This window comes from Lagenorhynchus albirostris, chromosome 11 (genome assembly GCF_949774975.1).
Source record: "Lagenorhynchus albirostris chromosome 11, mLagAlb1.1, whole genome shotgun sequence".
Classification (NCBI taxonomy): domain Eukaryota; kingdom Metazoa; phylum Chordata; class Mammalia; order Artiodactyla; family Delphinidae; genus Lagenorhynchus; species Lagenorhynchus albirostris.
Window position 1 is genome coordinate 47,203,937 of NC_083105.1, and position 17,423 is coordinate 47,221,359.

General features: G+C 36.6%; 1 protein-coding gene across 3 annotated transcripts in view; it reads right to left on the reverse strand.

Moving 5' to 3' along the window:
* Window positions 1-626: 626 nt before the first annotated feature.
* Window positions 627-17,423, reverse strand: part of RAB3IP (RAB3A interacting protein) — a 170,093-nt gene continuing 153,296 nt past the window's right edge. For all 3 annotated transcript variants that reach the window (XM_060165369.1, XM_060165370.1, XM_060165371.1), the window contains 7 exons: window positions 16,915-16,992; window positions 16,046-16,249; window positions 11,397-11,525; window positions 10,039-10,151; window positions 6,481-6,580; window positions 6,051-6,120; window positions 627-1,853 (listed from right to left, as the gene is read on the reverse strand). In XM_060165369.1, the coding sequence (XP_060021352.1) occupies window positions 1,771-1,853; window positions 6,051-6,120; window positions 6,481-6,580; window positions 10,039-10,151; window positions 11,397-11,525; window positions 16,046-16,249; window positions 16,915-16,992 (777 nt within the window). In that variant the 3' untranslated portion in view covers window positions 627-1,770. The remainder of the gene's footprint in view (window positions 1,854-6,050; window positions 6,121-6,480; window positions 6,581-10,038; window positions 10,152-11,396; window positions 11,526-16,045; window positions 16,250-16,914; window positions 16,993-17,423) is intronic.

The window sequence follows — 17,423 nt, forward strand, 5'->3', positions numbered from 1 at the left end:
AGGCTCAGTAGTTGCGGCATGCGGGCTCTAGGGCATGCAGGCTTCAGTAGTTGTGGTGCGTGGGCTCAGGAGTTGTGGCTCGCAGATTCTAGAGCACAGGCTCGGTAGTTGTGGTACACGGTCTTAGCTGCTCCGTGGCATGCGGGATCTTCCCAGACCAGGGCTCGAACCCGAGTCCCCTGTAATGGCAGGCAGATTCTTCACCAGTGTGCCACCAGGGAAGTCCTCCCAAAGTGTTTTTAATTTGCATCTTTGTGTGGAAAATCTTCTGAAGCTTTGAAAGTCTGAGCACATGTTTATTATGCCCTCACATGAACTATCAAGACATAAAATTCTAGTTTCAAATTTCTTTTCATGTTCAATTTCATATTCTTGAGCTGGGCATGGTAATGATGGTTTCTACCATACCATTCTCAAATATCCTTTTGTCTGTGCGCTTCCATCCATCCTGGTGACTGAGTCTTCTATACGTAAGGCTGACCAAACCTTTGAGACAGGACTGAAAGTAATACCACCTTCAGAACACCAGTTCTCTCACACACATCTGCTGTGAATATAAACTGGTTCAACTTTTCTAGATGGCAATTTGGCAATGCAGATCAAATATTTTAAAACACACATGTACCTTGCTTGACCCAACAATTTTACTTCTAGGCATCTACATGAAGGAAATAAGCCAACAATGTTCCAAGAAGTATACAAAAGGATCCTCATCACAGCATTATGACAAGAAAAAGAAATTTAAAACAAACTAATGTCCAAACACAATTAGTTAACATCCTATCATCAAAACCTTACACTGATCCAGATTTGTAGAATTTTTAAGTAAAAAAAAAAGAAAGTCTACTTTTTGTTTCAGAAATGTACACACATAGGTAGAAAATATCTGAAAGTCTATTCTTCAAAAATATTGAGTAGCTTTCTCTAGATGGAGGGACTAAAGTGGTTTCTCATTTCTTCTTTTTGCTTTTCCACACCATTTGTTTTACAATTTGAAACTGACAGATCGAGTGGCTCTGGGATCAGTGTATCCTTTGCAAGTATCACTCTTTCAACCCACACCCTTTCCAACTCCCCTGAGCACATATCAAACTCCTAATTTATCTTTATACCCTTTCAATGATTACTACAGTGCTCAATGTATGTAAAGTATAAATACACTACATCAAGATGTTCAAGAATGCATCTCTAGAATAAAATGTGATTGTCCTCTATTAATCACCATAATAAAGGGATTCTTTAAGTTACAGAGAACAGAATGAATAAAAGTAACTTTCTTTTCAGAAGAAATCTTTCTTTAAATAAAATGTTTTTCAATCCTAACATATAAAACAGAGAAAAATAGAGTCATTGTAGTGGGGGGGAAGGAAGCTGATCCTGTTCACTTACCCTTCTCTTGTCTTTTGCAGGCTGCTATGAAGTTTGAAAACTACAATTCAATATATTCAGCTGACCCTATATATCATGTCAGAGCTAGAAGAGAAAGCAAAAATACACTCAATCTAATATTTATTTATTTAGCTTTTTTTTTGCAACTATAAATTACAATCACTAGTACACCTGTAATTCTTTATAGTGTGTTCAACTAAATAAGCAAACACAGCATAGGTCAGTTTAAAAGAAATCATAGTACTTTTCAGTGTAATTTGCAAAAGAGGGAAAAAGTCTTGGACCCACTCCTTGAAAGGAAATAAATATCAAGTAACCATAAAAATATTCAGTCATTTTCCAGGTCTTCAGGGAGGTTCATGCATGGTCCCAGGCAGAGCATCACAGTTCCTCTTTGAAATATCCCAGCTTTGCCAATGACATCTCTTTTCTCAACTGCATAACTTCCCAAAACATTTGATCAACTATACAAACAGAAAAGAGAAACACATAAGTCATAAACTATTATCTTAATTATTTTTAATCTGTTTCACTGAAAATTTAAGATTAGCTGAAATTCCAGTTGGGCATCTCCTAATGATGTACCTAATGCTTAGACATGCTATCACTGCTTCACACTAACTTCTCCATGTACTTGTGAGCATCCCAGTTTTACGAATAAATAAGCAGTATTTACCAATTTTGCTACAACGATTTGTTAGATACTTCAATGACTGACTACCATTTTAGCCCAAAAGAAGGTAGGCATCTCAATGTCCTGAGTAACTGGCAATGCTGCTGCCTTCTTGAGTAACTACACTCAATGCTCAGTTACACAAGAGTTATTATCTAACTTATGCATCTTCTTGCTATAGTTTGCTGTATCTTGGCCATTTTTCACTTTTCATTAAAACCAACAGAGTAAACAGGAAAAAAAAAGGAAAACAAGAGACAGCCCAGAGAACTTAGTAATATTCTTTGTGAGTAATAATAGGGAAAGATTCTGTGTATGGCTCAATTAGAAATAAAAATAAATGCAGAGGATGAACTGTAAATTTCAATTATCTGTGCTTCTGAAAGTCCCCTCTATAAGTGGGAAGAAATTTGCTCTATGTTTTAGATAATAAAAGGTCTCTCTCTGACATATGATCAGATTAGATTGATTTAGATCAGTGGTTCTCAACCTGGGAGAATGTGTCCCCAGGTGTGCATTTGGCAATGTCTGGATATATTTTTCATTACTAGCATCTAGTGAGTAAAGCCCAGGGATGCTATTAAACATCCTACAATGCACAAGACAGCCTCCCACAACAAAGAATTATCCAGTTTAAAATAATAATAGTACCAAGGCTGAGAAACCCTGCTTTATATTTAACTGCCTTAAATCCCTTTTAGCACAAGGCACAGATAATAAACAGATTGTAAAATTAACAGTAATTTACTACAAACCCACTCAGTATACAATGTGTAACAAATGCTGTGAAGTGAAAGGGTAAGAGGAACCAGACAAGATATCACTTTTATCACCATCACCACAACCACTCATGATCCCTTCTTCCTGTTTTCACAAAGTAGAGTACCTTTCATTCTTCCCTACAAAAACTTCTTTTTTCTTTTCTTTTTTTTTATTCAAACAGAAAGTCACAAAAATTATAAGCATCCTCATGAGTTCACTCAGTCCCATGTAACTTTTTTTTCCATCTTGACCTTTTGTTAGCACTTGTATGAATTCATCAGTTTTCCATTAGAGTTCTGAAAATGCTCATTCATTCAGTTCAGCAGTATGGATGGATCAGTTACCAGAAACCTGTACTTGTCAGAGTCTTTTCCATGAATTCATTGAAGATGAAACCCTTTTATAGGAACATTTTTGCAAAAGCATCAGAGTACACCCAGAACTGTCTGTAAATGACAAAAGACTTAAAAATGACCATGGTTAAAGATCTGATGAAAGTTCATAATAATGCAATTGACAAGGAAATTTAGTTGTTTCTGAGACATACATTTTAAAGTAATAACTAGAATTATGACTTATAACATTATAGCAGCACAGATAAGATTTTTAGAAATTTCATGTAAAGTCTGAAACATTTATATTAACATATTTCCATACAAATAACCCAAAGAAAGTTTAGTATTAGTTGTCTTTTTGTTTTTTTATACTGCAGGTTCTTATTAGTCATCAATATAATACACATCAGTGTATACATGTCAATCCCAATCGCCCAATTCAGCACACCACCATCCCCACCCCACCGCGGTTTTCCCCCCTTGGTGTCCATACGTTTGTTCTCTACATCTGTGTCTCAACTTCTGCCCTGCAAACCAGTTCATCCGTACCATTCTTCTAGGTTCCACATCCATGTGTTAATATACGATATTTGTTTTTCTCTTTCTGACTTACTTCACTCGTATGACAGTCTCTAGATCCATCCATGTCTCAACAAATGACTCAATTTTGTTCCTTTTTATGGCTGAGTAATATTCCATTGTATATATGTACCACATCTTCTTTAACCATTTGTCTGTCGATGGGCATTTAGGTTGCTTCCATGACTTGGCTATTGTAAATAGTGCTGCAATGAACATTGGGGTGCATGTGTCTTTTTGAATTATGGTTTCCTCTAGGTATATGCCCAATAGTGGGATTGTTGGATCATATGGTAATTCTATTTTTAGTCTTTTAAGGAACCTCCATACTGTTCTCCATGGTGGCTGTACCAATTTACATTCCTACCAACAGTGCAAGAGGGTTCCCTTTTCTCCACACCCTCTCCAGCATTTGTTGTTTGTAGATTTTCTGATGATGCCCATTCTAAGTGGTGTGAGGTGATACCTCATTGTAGTTTTGATTTGCATTTCTCTAATAATTAGTGGTGTTGAGCAGCTTTTCATGTGCTTCTTGGCCATCTGTATATCTTCTTTGGAGAAATGTCTATTTAGGTCTTCTGCCCGTTTTTGGGTTGGGTTGTTTGTTTCTTTAATACTGGGCTGCATGAGCTGTTTAAATATTTTGGAGATTAATCCTTTGTCCGCTGATTCGTTTGCAAATATTTTCTCCCATTCTGAGGGTTGTCTTTTCGTCTTGTTTATGGTTTCCTTTGCTGTGCAAAAGCTTTGAAGTTTCATTAGGTCCCATTTGTTTATTTTTGTTTTTATTTCCATTACTCTAGGAGGTGGACCATAAAAGATCCTGCTGTGATTTATGTCAAAGAGTGTTCTTCCTATGTTTCCCTCTAAGAGTTTTATAGTGTCCAGTCTTACATTTAGGTCTCGAATCCATTTTGAGTTTATTTTTGTGTATGGTGTTAGGGAGTGTTCTAATTTCATTCTTTTACATAAAACTTCTTTTTTTAACAAGGAGAAAAAATATGCTTGACAACACAAATCATCTGTTCTTCAGCTTAAATCATATTATCTACCAATAGGTATTAAAAAAGATTTAAATTTTATTAAAGTCATAAAAAGTACTGTATAGTTTAAAGACTGCTTTTATGCTCTGTGGCCTTTTGAAATTCAACGTTAATTAGAGACAGGTTTCACCTCTTTTCTTTTATGCATTAAAACCTAATTATATGGGATTATAAATAAATGACTATTTTCAACGTACCAGAGCTTGAAAACGCTAAACTAAGTTTTTATCAACACGACTGATTTTTCCAAAGAATTAAGATTCACTGGTTTACATGACAGAAAGATAGTAGGCATCTACTAGTTTTTAAGTATAAGAAAATTTTCAATGTTTAGAAAAACAAAAACAGGAAAATTTCCCACAACTTCAAATACAAAATTGGCATGGACTTGTCCCTAGCCTAGTATCTGCTATTTCTGTTTTAAAACAATGATACATATTTAAAGAAAAAACACAAAACAAACACTGCTTTTGAGCTGTCAGGCCATATTAGTTTCTACGCCTGGTATTTAAGACATTCGGCTATAAAACCATAAGTAATCATGAAAGACTACATTAAAAATGCCATGAAAGACTACATTAAAAAATATCCAGCAGAGTCCTGGGCTGACTATCCTGGATATATCATCCGCATGTCTCAGCTAATTTAGAACACAGTCATCTTTATTCCACTCAGAATTATGCTCAGGACTGCTTTATTAACTTACACATGATAGTAGAAAAATACAGAAAAAAATTTATTGTTAGTGCCTTGTGGGTTCCAGTAATTAAAATAAATCTGGGGAATTCCCTGGTGGTCCAGTGGTTAGGACTCTGCACTTCCACTGCAGGGGACATGGGTTTGATCCCTGGTCAGGGAACTAAGATCCCACATGCCACGTGGCATGGCCAAAACTAAAAAATCTATTAAAAAATAAATAAAATAAAATAAATCTGACCATGTCTAGAGCTTGTTCATTTTTATTTCTTAAGGAGTAAATTCAATGGGCTTTATGCTCCTCTCACACTTACCATCTGGTTTATCATATACCCCTTAAAAGTTAAAACTGATCCTGCTTAAAATTAGAGTAAAATGAGGCAAATATAAGGATTAAATACAACATGTTTAAAAGATGCATTTGTTCCCAAATTCTTCACACATTTTATTAGACCTACAAAAGAGATTCAATATAAATGTACCAATGATAAAGCTGACTTGCGCTTACTATTATGTTCCATACTTTTTACTGAATTTCATGCAAATATTTTATAATGAATTAAGAACACTCACCATCCTGCTGTTTCACAAGTCCCTGTTGAATATATCGAATATACGTGAAAAAGTTACATACAGAAGTGATCTATGCCAAAAAGAAAAAAATATGTTAAACAGTCAAATATCTCACATCAAAGCAAGCTTTATTAAAACTTGAGGTTAATCAGGAGCAACTAAGCCCGTGCGCCACAACTACTGAGCCTGCGCTCTAGAGCCTTTGAGCCACAACTACTGAGTCCATGAGCAACAACTACTGCAGCCTGCGCACCCAGAGCCCATGCTCTGCAACAAGAGAAGCCACCACAACTAGAAGCCCGCGCAGCACAACGAAGAGTAGCCCCCACTCGCCGCAACTAGAGAAAGCCCACGCGCAGCAACAAAGACCCAATGCAGCCAAAAATAAATAAATTAATTAAAAAAAGAAAATTGTGGTTAAATTACTTACCCTGTATCTGCAAAAAGGAGAAATATAATAATAATTGCTTGAGTCCCCTAATTTAATTCTGTGTTTACAGGACTTACTCTGACCTGTGAGAGCACATTTTCTGTAAAACAAGGATAAATTTTAGTTTTTTAAATTAAAAGCATTTTGCCTCTACCTTCTGGACAAGTTGTATATTCATTAAGACAACTAATATCTGAGAACCGACCATGTACCAGGCACTTTGTGATGCTGGACTATAATGATGAAAAAGACAAAAGCCCTGCCCTTTGGGGCTTACATTCTAGTATAAGCTTACAGACATAGCTTTAACCATGGTTCTAGAAATAGAAGCTAAATGTGTTCATATATGTCCTGGGGCACATTTACAAATGAGTAATCAGCTGCAGGGCAGCTCTCAGCTTTCCATTGGGACTTCAACTTCTCTCTCAGTTGAAAAAAACTTAAAAGTGACTGCTTAGGTCTCAAAACATGTTATTGACAGCTTTGCAGGAGAACAGCTTCCAGATGGGATACTTTTTGGTGTGTTGGGTTGGTATATATGCATATGCATTTAACGTGGCACCTAGGCCTAAGAAGTACAAAGGAATAAGCTACCGTACAAATACACTGAATCTTAACAATTACACCAAGGGTACACTACATTTAGACATACCAACCTTTCTCTTTGAATACTACAACATGTAAAATTTGGTATGAGGGCTTTCTGGCTGCGATTAGGCTGAAAGCCTCTTTTTTTTTTTTTTTTTTTGCCACACCACTTGGCATGTGGAATCTCAGTTCCCTGACCAGGGATTGAACCTGAACTCCCTGCACTGGAAGTGCAGGGTCTTAACCACTGGACTGCCAGGGAAGTCCCCCTGAAAGCCTCTTGAGAACAGTAAATGTATTTTATTCATCTTTAAATGCCTGGCACCAAGCATGGCCCAGCACACAGCAGACATTCAATGACTGTTGGTTAAGTGACAGGCCACCTGTCACTCCACTGCTCAACAGGATCAGGCTGGACTCACAGCAGCCCAGGTGTCAACCTCCTAAATTAGAAGCTTGACTGAAGATAGCTATCATTCCTTGGCAATGCAAAATTAGTGTAGCTCTAAGTAACATAAAGTGGCCAATAGCATTTTATACAACATTATAAATTATATAATAAAGAAAAATATATTAAATGAACATTAATTTTCAGCTATACTTACCAGAAATATGATACAAATGTGCCTCCATATTAAGCAAACACACGGAGAATGTGCATTTAAAAGGGTAATTCTGGAAGTGGCCATTCAAATCACAAAAGAATTCTTACCTTTTCAAAGAGATTTAGCCTCATTGTTCCTTTATTAGAAACTTCCTTTAATGATCTATAGCAATATTTAAAAGCACTAACTACTAGCTTGGGGAGGATAGACAATCAAGAAATTTAAGGCACAAGTGGTAAAAGTCTTTGGAACTATACTATTTTAAGCACAATTTACACAAGAGAAAAAAGCAACCATCAAACTGATAAAAATCACCTTTTGGAAGCAGACATACCTGTTTGTCTACTATTTTTCTAATTTTGAAAGGACTCAAGTAAAGTGGTTTTAAGTATCAACTTTTAAAATAATAAAAAAGTGTTTAAGTTATCTCATTTCTAAAGCCAATATATTTTTATTTGAGCCAGGATTCAACACTAAGTCTTCTGACCTCTAATTCCAATGTTTTTTTTAACATGCCACACTACCTCAGTACCCCTTAACAGCTCTAGTCCCAAGATTTCAAATCCTTGCTTGCCATTTTCACTTAGGGATGTCAACGTGTCTAAATCTAGACGTATCATCTTGTTTCCAAAACCAGAGCCCTTCCTACTGATTTCCAAAAGCTCACGGTATCCCTCTAATCAGTCACCTCTAATTCCTTTTTTTCACATCTTCCCTCTCCATACACTCACCATCCTCTGAACACACTGTTTTCTTGTTCCTTTATTCAGTCATATGTACTGTTCCTTATCTCCCCAATTCCACCCATGCTTCAAAAGCCCAGATCAAATCAAATCCCAAGAACAGTCCCTGATCACCACCAGTAGAATGATCTTGCCTTCCACAAAATTCCCCGAGCACTGTGCCATTCGTTTAGTGTTTATCTTGATAACCTCATCCACAAGAGCCATACTTCACGTTTCATAAAAGAGGACAACGTCTTCTTTAGTATTCTCCACACAATATGCACCACAAACACCTTGGTTTCTGGCCCCATTCCCGCAAGAACAACAATATTCTTAACGATGTAAATTATTCTCTAAACCTAATCTGTATAATTATTTTACTAAAATACTGTAAAAACCTACTTTAACTGAGACTCTGATTTGTTATCATTTGCACATGTTTAATGTGTGATATATAATGCAAGTATAAATTTAAAATCCTACAGTAAAAACTGCTATATTTAAAATAAGGTATAACATAGAAACTAAAAGTACAAAAAGTATTAATGACCAGGATAAAAATACCCAGGTGTTTGTTGAAGGATAGAATTTAGGAATGAAAATCTCTTCCCCAAAATTCAGAGGCCACCATACTACAGGTGTGGCATGGGGGAGTGTCAAACAGGACATAACTCTAGGTAGACGTGTGGCTCACAGAGCAAATACAGGATTAAGTTACCCAAATACCAACACTGTGTGATGCTGCTGAGAGTGTGACGTGCATAACAGGAAACAAGAACTACACAACTCCTACGACTGGCTTTAACAGACCTAGTAGTTAATCTCAACCAGCTATTTCCTCCTCTGCCTTCAAAATGGCCTGATGGGATTCAATTATTGCTTGCTGTGAGCTCTCTCGGGCTCTTCGGTCCCCTATACCGATCTAGTTCTTCACCACCAACTAAGCAGCTTCCTCAAAATCTTTTGAAGTCACTTTTTAAACAGCTGTGGCAAACGTTTTATGTACTGTTGGTTTCAGTCTTTCCTCCTCCCAGGACCAGTTGGAAGACAGCTTGCCCTGCTACGAAGTGTGGGAGTCACCCCTGAAGGTATAAAACTGCCAAATATCTCTCACATATGGGAGACAGAGCTGTTTACTTACCAAAGTGAGAAAGTTTTATGGCAAGAGTAGTAAAGGATAGGACTAACCAAGCCTTCTGGTACCCTGTTTTCATGCTTGGTAAGACTTGGTCTAATTCACTGTCTTCTCAAACTATTTTTGATGGCAAGCCTCAAAAAGAAATAATTTACACAAAAGCCCAGAACACACAGCTGTACATATAACAAACAAAAATTCTCCTTATGACCCACTAAAGAAATTTCATAATCAACTAATGGATTATAACATGCGGTTTTTAAAGAAGTTTCTAACACCTGATCTACCTGGATCCCACATATACGTTTGTAATTAGAAGGGCTCTCCACTGATGCTAAATTTGAAATCCCCACACTGCCCAGGGATTGGTCTTTGGGCTGCACAGACTTTAAATAGAAAACTGACAAGAGATTTAACATTTAAAACCAGAAAATATTAAATAACTACAACACATAAAATTTTAAAAGCTCAGTATCTTCCCTAAGACATGGTTTTGAAAACATACTTTGGTCCTCCACATTCAACTGCAGACGCTTTCACAAATCGAATAGGTTGTAGTCCCACTGGTTCAATGCTTAGAGTATTGTTTTCCACAGCCTCCAGAACAGCCGAAGCCAACTTCAAAAAAAACAAAGAAGTATTAGATGCTATGCTGGCAGGAAAATATAAAAATTCTATTCTATAATAAACTGGTTTTTAAAAATTATTTCTCCCAAGGTCCACTAGATTTGCCTTAGCTAATGAAAAAGAAGGAAACCACATAATCTCGGTTTGAATTCTTTTATAATTCAAACATTGTTATGAAAGGCAATTCAGTTATAGCTAAATAACTTTTATTATCTAGAAGGAGATTAAAGACATTAATTCCACGCCACCCCTTACCCACAATTAACATCCACTGGTTACGTCACTTCACAATGAATATCCTAAGGCTTTATTTTGCTAAATTTATGCATTATTTTTTCCTATTGGTCATTCATAACACAGCAATATGTGTTAATTATAGCTATATATTTACTGATCATGTATTTATGTGCACAAGAGTCTACAAAAGAATTAACTGAGTTATCAAATATTAAATGCCCAGATGGAGACAGTAGTAACTGATAAACAATTGATGAAACAGAATTTCATTCTGGCAAGATTACTCATACTGAACAGCCTACCTAAAACCAGAGCCACAATGACTGACATATCTACATATCAAAAGCATTTTACTGTTCATCTTAACTCTTCCTTACAAGCAGTGTTATATAATTAAATCCTCTAAAGACTTAACAAAAGACTCTTAGGATTAACTTTCTCAAACACTGATTAATAGGATATTTGTAGACAAACTTTCCACATGTAAGAACAAATTAAAATTATGACCTTACATTTGTATACTGCCGTGTAGTATTTTAAAAAAAAATTTTTCTATCTACTTAATTCACTTCATTTTATCTTAACAATCCTGTGACACAGGCAAGGAAGGCATTTTTTCCCCCTGTTTTAAAGATGAAGAAACTAAATAGGACTTCTTTTTAATCACATACAGATAAACCCAACAAACACTTTAGAGTGTACATAACTTCCCTTGCACTGAACCTTGGACTAAAAATTAAGTCCTACCCCCTTACATATTTAATACTTCACTCCAATGCAACACACTGCAGCATAAGTGATCCTCTGCTCAAATAAGGAAAGAGGTTCAGTAAGTGAATGCCAAGAAATTATTACGATCCTAATATGGAATGGATAAAATGGTAAAATATGACACTTTATAACTTATTTATGTAAGAGATATTAAAATATGTAACATGACTTAGTAAAAGATATAGGAACAACTCTAATGCATTTCTGTTAAAATGTGTTTTTAATTACCTCACTTTTTGAGAAGGTTAAACATGGAAAAATATCTTCCTGATAGATTTTGTCTAAGAAAGGACATGTTCTGTCCATTATGGGCTCATCCTTCCAAGATCTGAATTCATTATACAGGGATAAGTCAGCCTGACAAAAGAAAACATAAAATAACTTTTTAAAAAGTACAAACATAAAATAACTTTATAAAACTGAAACCTAATTTAAATATTACTGAAAAAGAAATACTCTTTATTTAAAATAATAATTGAACCATTCTTGATTAGTTATAATACACAGTTGTAATTTTTCTTTTTTTTTAACTGAAGTATAGTTGATTTACAATATTGTGTTAATTTCAGGTATATAGCAAAGTGATTCAGTTATACATATATTTTTCAGATTCTTTTCTATTATAGGTTATTAAAAGATACTGAATATAGCTCCCTGTACTATACAGTAAATTCTTGTTGTTTATTTTATATATAGTAATGTATGTCTGTTAATCCCATACTCCTAGTTTATCCCTCCCCCGTCCTTTCCCCTTTGGTAACCGTAAGTTTGTTTTCTACGTCTGTGAGTCTGTTTCTGTTCTGTAAATAAATTCATTTGCATCTTTTTTTAGATTCCACATATAAGTGATATCATATTTGTCTTTCTCTTTCTAACTTACTTCACTTAGTATGATAATCTCTAGGTCCATCCATGTTGCTACAAATGGCAATATTTCATTCTTTTTTATGGCTGAGTAATATTCCATTGCAGCAATTTTTCTTTTCTTCTTCTTTTTTTTTTTGCGGTACGCGGGCCTCTCACTGTTGTGGCCTCTCCCGTTGCAGAGCACAGGCTCCGGACGCACAGGCTCAGTGGCCATGGCTCACGGGCCCAGCTGCTCTGCGGCATGTGGGATCCTCCCAGACCGGGGCACGAACCCGTGTCCCCTGCATCGGCAGGCGGACTCTCAACCACTGCGCCACCAGGGAAGCCCTGCAATTTTTCTTTTAAAAAAACAATCCAAACTCCCAAATGACTAGCTGGCGCTTTTCAATGTATCCACTATGGTGTCCAAGGACACTACTATTATCCACCTCGCCAAAAAAAAATAATAACAATGTTGGAGCTCCCCTTAAGATACAAGTGCAGGGCTTCCCTGGTGGCGCAGTGGTTGAGAGTCCGCCTGCCGATGAAGGGGACACGGATTCATGCCCCGGGCCAGGAAGATCCCACATGCCGCGGAGCGACTGGGCCCGTGAGCCTTGGCCGCTGAGCCTGTGCTCTGCAACGGGAGAGGTCACAACAGTGAGAGGCCCACGTATCGCAAAAAAAAATTAAAAAAAAAAAGATACAAGTGCACACTGTTCTGAATACAAAAGATGATAAGTCTTTTGTGAAAATAATCAAAAAGTAATTTGGAGCCAAGTTAATTAAATAAAGTGTTTGAGGGGCTTCCCTGGAGGCGCAGTGGTTAAGAATCCACCTGCCAATGCAGGGGACATGGGTTCAAGCCCTGGTCCGGGAAGATCCCACGTGCCGCGGAGCAACTAAGCCTGTGCGCCGCAACTACTGAGCCTGTGCGCCTAGAGCCCATGCTTCGCAACGAGAAGCCACCACAATGAGAAGCCTGCGTGCCACAACGAAGAGCAGCCTCCTCTCGCTGCAACTCTAGAAAGCCCGCGCAGCAACCAAGACCCAACGCACACAAAAATAAATTAATTAAATAATTTAAAAAAAAGAATTTAAAAATAACATGTTTGAATAAACAGAGACTGACTAAACCGTGAAACCTCGTTTGGGGTCAAAAGTGACACCAATTCTTCTGCTATTACCTTAAGGCATTTCCAAAAGAATTTCCAAAATATTTACTGTATAAGCTGCAAGACTAAAAGCAGCACACACATAGCCTCCTAAATAGACTATCTTAAAATATAACATTTATTTAGATTGTTTTGGCATTTCAACATCCAGTATCTACCATCTGAATTATGTGTAATAATCCAGGCTGGCACCCACCTTCCTATTCACTCTTCCAGTTGTCCTTTCTCTACCCATCCAATTTAATAAATTTTCCCAAGTATTCTTCTCTACAGATTCCCTCAGCCCAGCTCAACACTACCTGTCAACATACAAAGCTACATCCACTCACAGCCACCCAAACACAGAGTAGTGTCTCTCACTCGCCTGGCACTCTAAGCCAGAAGCACTGGATACGCTATAAATGAAGCACTGACTGCAGCTATGGCCTCTAGCACAGCTCAATCAGATGTGCAGGGAGTCTACACAAAAGTAACAAAAGGCTGACTGTACCCCAGGTTTCCTACAGACTTTCCTTTAAGGTGTATAATGGCAATCTCAATGTGAATATTTTTCATCCCAATCCATAAATTCCTTGAATCAAAGCTAAAGGTGAAAGGATAAAAATATTAGCAGATAAGTAATACTTACATTTTCAAATTCACTTTCTTTGTAAAGTCTACCCTTTGATGGATATAAAGCTCAAAGTAGGTAAGTAGTGTTCTAAGGAAAGATTCTAGATTAAAGGCAGTAATTAATTTATTAAGAGCTGACTCTGTCAGGAACTATGGTAAACACTTCACAAACATTTAATCCTAAAAGCTGAGCAAGATAAATATTATAATCTCCATTTATTGACAAGGAAACTAGGGTTTAGAGAAATAAAATAACTTGACCAAGGTTACAGAGCAAGGAATCAGTAAAAGTTGACATCTGGGTGACTTGATCTCAAAGCCTTGCCTCATTACATGTGTGTGCATGCATGCACGTGTGTTTTAAATGCTTTCAGAAGATACGTTATGACCAAATGCCCCCATCACATTTTCTGCAGAAACATGGACATGTTTCATTTTCCTTCCAATTGTTAGATCGTTTTCTAAGACTTACACAAGTCAAATTTATGTGTTTCCGCTGTCTAATGAAACTATTTGACAAGTTTTTCACATGTATCAGAAAACAGGATATATGTGGAAAGCAAAAAGTTATATACTGCCTATTCATATGTTAAGGAATTTTGTAAATTAAAAACAAAACTTTAAAATTTTCCATGAGAAAATATTTAAATTTTCTTAGTGTAGACAATAGGGAAAAAAGGTACATAATTACACACACTGAGAAACCATAGCAAAAATACAAGTTGTACCAAGCAATGAAAAATGCTATCTAGGGCTTCCCTAGTGGCACAGTGGTTAAGAATCCACCTGCCAATGCAGGGGACACAGGTTCAATCCCTGGTCTGGGAAGATCCCACATGCCGTGGAGTAACTAAGCCCGTGCACCACAACTACTGGGCCTGCGCTCTAGAGCCCACGAGCCACAACTACTGAGCCCACGTGTTACAATTACTGAAGCCCACACGCCTAGAGCCTGTGCTCCACAACAAGAGAAGCCACCACAATGAGAAGGCTGAGCACCACAATGAAGAGCAGCCCCTGCTTGCTGCAACTAGAGAAAGCCTGCGCACAGCAACGAAGACCCAACACAGCCAAAAAATAAATACTATCTAAATTGAAAGAAATCAGAATTAAAGTTATGACTAAAAAAGCTTCTTAAATATTTAATAGAAACCAATGTGAATTTCAGATTTTGTCACATTCAGATTTGACCAAGTACTGAACTTCTCTCTCACTAGCATCTTTTTTATTAATAACTAAAAATGCAATTCAATTAAAATAAGTAACAACCTTGGTTATTCAATTTAATAAACTCCTGGCTTCCATGCAAAAATCTGAACAAGCACACACAGCTTCTTAATGAATAATGATGAACCTGAATTCACAATGTAAAATATAGTTTTTAAGAAAAAAATGGGAGAAGGCTGCTCATTAATTAGTGATCAATCCCCTTGGAAATGTTTTCTCATCATATGTAAGTAAAAACTATTTTACTCAAAACACCTCAAAAAGGGGCTTCCCTGGTGGCGCAGTGGTTGAGAGTCCGCCTGCCGATGCAGGGGACGCGGGTTCGTGCCCCGGTCCGGGAAGATCCCGCATGCCACGGAGCGGCTGGGCCTGTGAGCCATGGCCACTGGGCCTGCGTGTCCGGAGCCTGTGCTCCGCAATGGGAGAGGCCACAACAGCCCGCGTACCGCAAAAAAAAAAAAAAAAAAAAACCTCAAAATATTTCCAGTTATTATCTCAGTTATCTTTATAACATATCTTTTAAAATGATACGGCTACCATTAGTTCTATTTTTTGTTGCTTAATTATCTGAACTCTAGGACTACCTTACTGATACAAAATTCTGCTTCTCCCAGAATTTAAGTAAAAGCAATGTGCCATTCTTCAAGAAAATCACCTAAATATTTTCACACATTCTTATATTCATATTTTGCTAGAGCACCCTAGCAATAAATTTTGACTAGTCATATCATTAAAGCCACCCACTCTCCTTTATACAACACATGACAGTTTGCTCCCTAAATGAAATATCGAGATTAAGAAACTCACCAAGTTTCCAGCAGGTACTCCAAAGTCAGCCAGGTAGAGAAGGGAAATGAAGAATCCCTGAAAGCAGCCAGCTCTAGATAATGCCTCCCCCATCTTAATACTGAATATTTTGTACTAAAAATTTTGCTGGCAAAAATCATAACCAACACCTCAGTGATGAGAATTAATAAGTATCAACAGAGTCAGAGGGGACAGTCCTGGACGAGTTACCTCTTTGCAGTCTTTTACAATTGGCTGTATCACACTGAGGTCCTGATGACTGCCACTCATAGCACTGCTTGTACTTTTATTTCTTGTATGCCCCTTTTTAAAATGTGTCTTTCCACCTGGCAGAGGCTCTTGTGTAGGTGATGTTGGAGAACTGGACAATACAAGTGTCTTCAATGCAGCTACTTCAGCTTGAAGTACATCAATCTTGAAAAGAAATCAACACAGTCACATACACTGAATATGTTTTATGACAGATGCAGCTAAATGTTAGCAATTCGGTTACTTTCAAAGATGAAATATAAGTTTAATCTGTATTTCCTATGGATTAATAAAAGGAAAGTAAAACCAAATGGTTTTTTTTTTAAAACCAAGTTTTTTGATGTTTCCATACAGTCTGGATTCAGCTGCTATTCACATCAGATGGAATTTTTTAAATTATCAAAATGTCTAACTTTTCACTTATGTGAATTTTCAAAATCTTCAAAATATATTAAAAAATAGCTTATGATTAGTTGCTGTTCGTTCCTAAAATAGTAAAATCTAATAACATTTCAGTTGGCTTTTTTTTAGTGAATTAAGAAAATAAATATTAACTTTAAAATGTGATTATGTAACCCTTTTGATAATACATGTGATTCACAAGGCGTTAAATCATTTGCTTCTAATATAAATGGACACCAAACATTCATTATTAATTATATATATGTAGTAGCTATTTTCTTCTTTATAGTTTCCTGTAGTTTTAAAAATCTTCTAAAGTAAGCACCGCTTTTATAATCAGAACAAATCCAATAAATGTTAAGGTATTTTTAAAATAGTAATCACTAATTTCTTTACATTTTACAGTATTAAAAGCAGCAGCAACTTACTTTTCCTTGTGCTTCTTTTAGCTGTTTTTCTGCTGTTGCCTGCTTGACATTTGCTTCTCTCACCATCTTATGAGCTTCCTGAAAAAGTTAACATCTCAAATTTTGGAAACAAAGTATTTAGCATTTGTTTTCAAAAATCTTTCAACATGTGTCTATGATTGAGGCAAAGATACACTAACAAAATTTTGCCTAAAATTAAGTATCCAGTGTAAACTGCTGAAATAGCAGTTGTCATCAGCCAGACCAACTTCTAGGAATAAGGAATAGGTACCTTCTTTTAGTATCTATTACCACTGAGGCAGCCAAGTTGAGTTTGATCATTCTGATCAACCCCTGTGTAAGGACTGCAAATGTGATGAAGGAAAACACATAACCCACATGTCAAATCCAACTTCTTTGCAGTTAGGTTTTTATAATTTGGTATATACACACACAGAGACACACAGACACACACACACACACAATTCATTCATATTACTACCCACAGCAAAAGCATACAGAAGGGACAA